At 51.8% G+C, this 7,685-nt stretch overlaps 1 protein-coding gene across 1 annotated transcript; it reads left to right on the top strand.

The window, feature by feature from the left end:
- The first annotated feature begins 259 nt into the window (after positions 1-259).
- On the top strand, positions 260-6,268 carry Orai3 (ORAI calcium release-activated calcium modulator 3). Its single transcript, XM_005064349.4, has 2 exons — positions 260-1,089; positions 4,997-6,268. The coding sequence occupies exons 1-2, from the start codon at positions 862-864 to the stop codon at positions 5,639-5,641; spliced, it is 873 nt and encodes a 290-aa protein (XP_005064406.1). The 5' UTR covers positions 260-861; the 3' UTR covers positions 5,642-6,268.
- The last annotated feature ends 1,417 nt before the right edge of the window (positions 6,269-7,685 follow it).

Here is a 7,685-nt window from a genome sequence, read left to right as displayed (position 1 = left end):
TTCATCCAGTGTGGGGGTGGGGTCTCAAGAACCTGAGTGAGGAGTCAGTCCAGGTCTCATTCAACTTAGGCCAGGGGGAACTGGATTGTACCACATGGGGGTGGGGGAGGGGAATCTATCCACATACCTGAGGTAACAGGAAGGTGTGCGGGTTGGGGGCGGGACCTGGGCCGACCAAAGGCAGGAGGGAGGGGGCCTGGGATTGGAGAAAGGCTTGATGGGGCAGCTTGAGGGAGGGGCAGAGGCACCCTGGCAAGTGCAAGTGGGGTACCCAGCCTGGCTGGACCCCTTGAGCCCCCAAGTCTGTACAATATGGTTTGTATAAAACTCAGAATCTCCTAGCCGGGGCCGCTGACTTCCTGTGTCTGAGTCTTGAGTGGTGGGTGAGGATGGCGGAAGGGGCTCCAGTGGTTAATTTGCGGAGAATGGGGTCACTTTCCCACTGTTGGAGGAGGAATGTGGGAGCTTGGACACCTGGGAATGCCCAGGTATACTTTGGGTGGTCTGAAATTGGCGAATTCCCACACAAGCTGTGGGCGTTCCCCTTGGTGACTCGAAGGCACTAGGATATTTTTGGTGGCCTGGGTCGTGGGGGTTCCCTTGGGATCCCTGCCCACGGGCCAGACTGCTGGGGTTCGGTCTCTGGGCTCCACCCAATCATGTGGTCGTGGGGCTCCGCCCCTGCCCCAGTTCCTGTTTCAGCCCCTGGGCCTTATAGACGCCCGGTTCTCCTGCTCCCACTGGGGCTGCTGTGCCGCCGGAGATGGGGCCCCGGCTGCGCTTGGGCCAGCCCTTCCTGGGGTCCCGAGGCGCCTCGGCCCCTCCACGACCGTCGGCGCTGGTGGTGTAGCCGCTCACAGGATGAAGGGCGGCGAGGGGGACACGGGCGAACAGGCCCCGTTGAACCCGGAGGTGGACAGCCCTGCGGGCTCCGCCACGTACCGGGAGTTCGTGCACCGCGGCTACCTGGACCTTATGGGGGCCAGTCAGCACTCGCTGCGGGCGCTCAGCTGGCGCCGCCTCTACCTCAGCCGGGCTAAGCTCAAAGCCTCCAGCCGCACGTCTGCTCTGCTGTCGGGCTTCGCCATGGTGAGGGGCGGGAAGGGGCACACAGGGTGGGTGAAGCACGTGGTGGGCTCGGGGTTGAGGAGGCAAGAAAAGAAGGTGGCCCCAAAGGAGTGCAGGACGAAATAAAAGGGTTTCTTTAGGGTAACGGAAGGAACGGAATCTCCAGGGACTGGAAAAGCCCTCTGTCAGGCACAGGGTTGTAGCAGGCATGGCCCTAAGCATGTAAACAGACCGAGGTCAGCAGGGGCAGGATGGTGGGGAAAAGTGTTCTCACCGAAGTGGGCATAGCTACCAAGTCCTCGAGAGAGTAGGAAGGCAAATCGGGCTGATGAGAGCCGTTGTCAACCAGTTCGGGGGAAGAGAGGTAGGGTACGGAAGTCACTCAAGGTTAGGGCCGGTCCTCGGGAAGATGCCTCACCTCAGAAGGCACAAAAAATGCTGCTAGAATTGCCCCGAAAAGTAAAAGCGGGGCAAGGAAGCTGACCAGCGAGTCTGACAAACTGCAGGTGTGGGAGGATAGTATCAGCTAACGGTCCCAGCAGTGGCCGCAGGAAGTGGGACCGAAGATTCCAGAGTGCAGTCTGCAGATGTGTCCTGGTTCCTCCCTGCTTACGGCCAGCTGTGTGACCCTGAGCCAACCGCCCTCCACTCCTTTTGCCGTCAGTAGGAAGTTGGGAGAGCGTAGAAGGTGCTGACTTTGCGCTTTGCCAAGCTTTTGTCCAGGGAAGCTGGGAGTGTTACGGAGACCCCTAGAAAGAACTAGGTGTGTCAGGGCAAGCTCCTCTCACCAAAGGAGCCTCTGAACAGTGCTAAGTAGCCTGGGTGGAAGCTGTTTTGTCGAGGGCACTCAGCAGGGGACGGGTGTGGAGTGAACCTCTGCTAGGTTAAGTTTTCTCCACACGATTGGAGGGGGCGGGGGAGAAAACAGGCCTGGAGGGAGGGCATCCTTCAGAACGTACCTTCGTGGAAGTAAACATTGGAGGGAGTTAAGGTGAGGTCATATAAGAACTAACTTGGTTTAGCATGTCCCTTTGTTTTTCAACCCCTATAACTGAATGAAAAAAAAATCTAATCCTAACGGTTGTTCTTGGTCTGTGGAGTTTATAGAGGGCTCAGATTCTCAGAGCAGCCCACAGTCCCTGATGGGGATGACATCTCACACAAGGAATCAGCTCCCCATCGTTACCAAAAACAGACAAGCACAGTAACTCCAGTTTGAGGGAGCCCAGCCTGTGGCTCAGCCTGCTTCTAAAGAACAGTTCAGCCTGCAGAACTTGTAGTTCATTGGGAAGACAGCGTGAAAGTTAGGGCCTTCTCAGTTCTGGGGGCAGGGACTTCCCCAAGTCCTGACAAGAAAAGGTTGGGTCAGACCTGAGAGAAACCAGAACCAAGGCTGGCCCAGATCCTGTTTGTGAAAACACGTGCCTACTCTGTGCCATGGCCCAATTTCCCAAAACACTCAATTTTATTTTCTTACCACCACTGCTGTCCTGTACCTTCCCTTCTAGCCCTGGCACAATCTCTAGGATCTTTAAGAAGCAGAAATTGTCGAGTGTTGGTGGCTCACTCCTTTAATCCCAGCACTCGGGAGGCAGAGGCAGGCAGATCTCTGTGAGTTCAAGACCAGTCTAGTCTACAAGAGCAAGTTCCAGGACAGCCTCCAAAGCCACAGAGAAACCCTGCCTCAAAAAACAAAAAAAGAAAGAAAAGAAGAAACAGAAATTAGGGGAAATCATCTTAAGACCAGGTGGCTTGAGGTAGAATAACTTTATACAAATTGTATTCTAAGGCTGTGGAGATAGCCTAGTTGGTACAGTGTTTGCCTACCACAGGACACCCTAGGTTCTGTTTCCATATAACCCAGATACAGTGGAGCACACCTATAATCCCAGCACTTGAGATAGAAATAAAAAACCAAGGTTGTCCGTGGCTACACAGAGTTCGTATGCTAGCTAGCCTGGGCTCCATGAAATCCTATGGTACAGTGCTCATGGAGTAAGTGTGTATAGGTGGTTAGTTTTCAGGTGAGACAAGGTCTGAGATGTTGAGGCGCAGCAAGCTAGTGGCAGGATTTTTACTTCAGCAGCCTGGCTTTAGAGCCCAAATTTGTACATCAACTCAAATGTTTGCAGTCTGGCTGGCTGGGTGGAGTCATGTGGTCAAGAGACTCCCTGATCTGTCAAAAATGAGCGGCTACGACTCAGTTTGGATGGTTGCCATATTTCAGTGGTCCTGGTGTGGCTGCATCTGCACAGTTTTCAGATTGATTTGGAAACATGTGATGCTCCTTAAGTTTTAAGAGTTGGCAACTACTACTTGGGTTTTGTTTAAGTGCCTTGGAGGTTAGCATCATACTCTAATAGTGTTTAGTCTGTGCCTGGCTCTATTCATAGCAGTTAATGTGTATTATTTAACTTAACATTCTCAATGAGCCTGTTATCCCCATTTTTTTTTCAGGTAGGAAATTGAGGGAGGCATTTGCTCAGAGGTTACACAGCTGGCCAAGGTAGCACATAACCCTAACCCTACTCAGGACATTGAAGCAGGAGGCAAGTCTGGACCATTGGACTGGGGGGGGGGGGGGGATTACAGATTGGAGAGCTAAGAATGGATCCAAGCAGCCCAGAGGCTTTTTGTTTGCTTGTTTTGAGCTTTTGTGACTTTTTGTTTGTTTGTTTTTTTGAGACATGGTTTCTCAGCCTCAAACTCAGAGATTCACCTGCCTCTGCCTCCCAAGTGTTGGAATTAAAGGTGTGTGCCACTCTCTGGCTGGTTTTACAAAAATACATATATACAGTGTCTGTGTAGCCCTAGCTTGCTCTGTAGACCAGACTGGCCTCGAACTCACAGAGATCTGTCTGCCTCTGCCTTTGCCTCCTGAGTGCTGGGATTAAAGGGGTGCGCCACTTTTGGGTTCTTTTGAGATGAGGTTTCAATATGTAACGTAGACTGCTCTCAAACCTGAGACCCTCCTGTTTCAGCTTTCCCACATGGTGAGATAATAAGTATGTGTTAACACACCAGCCTGAGTCTGGTTTGGGGAGGGGATGGTACTGTGGACTGAACCTAGAGAGAATGTTTTGTGAATGCCAAGTGAGGGCTCTACTACTGAACTGCACCCCCAGCCCCTGAGTCCCCCCCTTTTTTTTTTTACATTTTTATTTCAAGTGTATGGATGTTTTGCCTGCATGTGCCATGTGCATACCTGGTGTCATGAGTCCCTTGGAACTGGAGTTATAGACATTCTAAGCTGCCATGTGAGTGCTGGGAATTGACTCCAGGTCCTCTAGAGGAACAAGATGGCTCTTAACAGCCATCTCTCCAGCCCGAGTCTGTGCTTCTTTTACCCCTATGTTGTAACTAGGTAAAAACTCAGGAAAATGTTAGCCAGTCCCTTTGATAGTGAGGTGGGAAATCAAGGTACAGGACACAGCAGAGCCTTTTAAGACCATGAGTAGCTGAAAGGCATAGTTATAGTGTCTTATCCCAGCCCGTGGGAAAGCTGGGACAGGAGGGTCACAAGTTTCAGCCCAGCCTGGGCTGTCTAGCAAATTCCAGACTAGCCTAAATTATAAGAGTAAAATACAGATGGTGGTGGTGGTGGTGCATGCCTTTAATGCCAGCACTTGGCAGGCAGAAGCAGGTGGGCCTCTGGTTTTGAGGCCAGCCTGGTTTACAGAGGGAATTCCAGGACAGCCAGGGCTGTTACACAGAGAAACCCTGTCTTGAAAAACCAAAAGTTGAAACAAAACAAAAGACCAGTAAGACCCTACCTAAAGAAAGGGGTGGGGTGGGCAGGGGGAGCGGAGTATCTTCTTCCTTCTAGGCACTGTCCTAGGTTTTAGGGTAGCAATGCTGATGGTAAACGGGCAAAACCGAACCCCTGACGACGGTGCTGTGGGACTCAGCGTTTCCCTTGTGCCCACAGGTGGCCATGGTGGAGGTCCAGCTGGAGAGCGGCCACGAGTACCCGCCAGGCCTGCTAGTGGCCTTCAGTGCCTGCACCACCGTCTTAGTGGCCGTGCACCTCTTTGCACTCATGGTCTCCACGTGTCTGCTTCCCCATATCGAAGCCGTGAGCAACATCCACAACCTGAACTCTGTCCACCAGTCGCCACACCAACGGCTCCACCGATATGTGGAGCTGGCCTGGGGCTTCTCCACGGCCCTGGGCACCTTCCTCTTCCTGGCTGAAGTTGTTCTGGTGGGCTGGGTTAAGTTTGTGCCCATCGGGGCACCCATGAACAAACCAGCTCCTGTGGTACCTATGTCCCAGGTGCCACCAGTGACCGTCTCCCTTAGTTTAGCTTCCAACCTCACACCATCCTCTGCTTCTGTATCCACATCACAGCAGCCTTCCAAAGCCTGCCCACCCCGGCAAGTGTGTGGTGGTGCCCATGGACCTGGTTGGCAGGCAGCTATGGCCTCCACAGCAATCATGGTACCTGTGGGACTTGTGTTTATGGCCTTTGCCCTACATTTCTACCGATCTTTGGTGGCACACAAGACAGACCGCCACAAACAGGAGCTGGAAGAACTCAGTCGCCTGCAGGGGGAGCTGCAGGCTGTGTGAGCCCGGGATCTACAGACCTCATTCCTGCCCCAGACTGGAGCCCTGTCCTGTAAACTACTCTTGGGCAGAGGCCACATTCCTGCTCAGTCCTACACTCCCAGGGATGTTCCCTGTTTCCATGTCTCACTGGGTTTTGTAAGCTCCACTCTGCTTGGCTGGAGGAACAAGAAACTGGGAAGGTCTCAGCCTGAGGAGGCCTTACTGGGTTCTTCAGTGGTGCTGAGCAGTTGCTTGCTCCTCTACAGGGAGGGTACATGCCTGCACCACTGTCCTCCAAGGCAATCATCCCTTGCTGGTGCATAATCTATTTCACAGTTGGCATGGTAGGAGATTTCTCCCTGTCATGGTTTGGATGGTTCCCCATCCCTGATTTGGCTGCTGTAGAGGACCTGGGTGTTTGCTCCTAGGATGAACCACTTCCCACTTGGTGACTTGTGGTTGTGCCTGCTCTACTGCCCCAGGCTCATCTGGCTCTCGCCCTCTTTGGCCACAGCTGGGGTAAGAGGAATCTTTGAAGACTGAGGGATTGACAAGGGTTGGGTGAAAATTCAGCCCTTAGAAAGCAGAGCTCTCTAGACATGGAATTTTTGATGCACCTTGTTTTGGTAATAAATTATGTCTCACGTATGTTCCTGTGACTGAATGGGGTGAAGGGAAACCTTGGGTAAGGTTACTTGTGGAGGCAATGGGTCTGATGTGGGGTATGATTCCCTCGGGGGCTGGCAAGGCCTCTCTGAACGCTTGTTTCTACACTTGGGATTTCATGTAAGTTTCTTCCTAAGTGACCACATCATCCTATAGGACTGTTCGTAGGTTCTCTCATTTAGGCCTCACAGCCATCTAAATAAACAAGTATCTTTTCCATTTCAGACAGGCAGCTGAGACCAGGAAGGCTGCTGCTGATCTTGCCCACAGCCGCACAGTCTGAGCGCGATTACCATTATATAGGGATTTCTGAAAAGGAAATGACTTGGTACCCTTCAACTGAAACAAAACAAGGAACATCATCTGTGCCTTCACGTATTTCTTTCTCAGTCTCATAATTGTAGAGCACAATTCCTGTCAGTCTTGTGGTGAGAGGCCTTGGACAGTCTTCATTTGATTACTTGGTCAATTAAGATGTGTAAAGCTGCCAGGAGGTGGTGGCGCACGCCTTTAATCCCAGCACTGGGGAGGCAGAGGCAGGCAGATCACTGAGTTTTGAGACCAGCCTGGTCTACAAGAACTAGTTCCAGGACAGCCTCTAAAGCCACAGAGAAACCCTGTCTCCAAAACAAAACAAAAAAAGTAAAGCTAGGCACCAATAGTTTTTCCTACACAGTTGTGAGGGGTACAGTAAGTCTTTTTGTGACCAGAGGCCATCCACTCTTGGAGGGATAACCTGAAACTAAGATCAATATGAGGGACTGTTGTAGAGGAGCCACTTAGGGCATCCTCAGCTTAGGAAGTGGATCTGGTGGGAATGCCAGCGTTCAGCGGATGAAAAGGGGTGTTCAACCTTGGTGCAATCTCAGCTTCAGGCTCCCAAGTGAGACCCTAGCTGGGCTTCAGTGAGCACAGGGAGCCCTAGTCTAGGAACTGCCTATGGATAAGTGGGTTACTATCAGACCTTTACTTTCATAGGACCCACTTAAGGGTCTTTAGGCCTCTCTTAAACCTGAGACAATTTTAAATCTAGTTACACCTCCATTGGGTCTGTTCGATATAGCTCAGTCTCCCCGTTGGTCAAACATACATTTTAAAACAAGCCCAAGAGACGTATAACTAGGGTACCTAGCATGCAAGAAGCCCTAGGCTAGACCCCCAGCATCCTATAAACCGGTTATGATGGCACACCTGTAACCCCAGCACTCAGGAGACAGGAGCAAAAAGATCAGGAGTTCGAGGCCATCCTTCGGCGCATAGCAAGTTCGATGTTATTCTGTCTGAAAAACAACAGGGACCCGAGTAGAATAGCGGGAATCGACCGATCACTTCATTATGTGCGCGGGGAGGTAAAGTGCCTGAGTCACCGCTCCTGGTTGTATTTTTCCACCTCCCATCC

The sequence above is a fragment of the Mesocricetus auratus genome, unplaced genomic scaffold, assembly GCF_017639785.1.
Source record: "Mesocricetus auratus isolate SY011 unplaced genomic scaffold, BCM_Maur_2.0 Super-Scaffold_4256, whole genome shotgun sequence".
NCBI classification, from domain to species: domain Eukaryota; kingdom Metazoa; phylum Chordata; class Mammalia; order Rodentia; family Cricetidae; genus Mesocricetus; species Mesocricetus auratus.
Note: the sequence above shows the minus strand (reverse complement) of the source record. Positions and strands in the feature narration are given on the sequence as shown.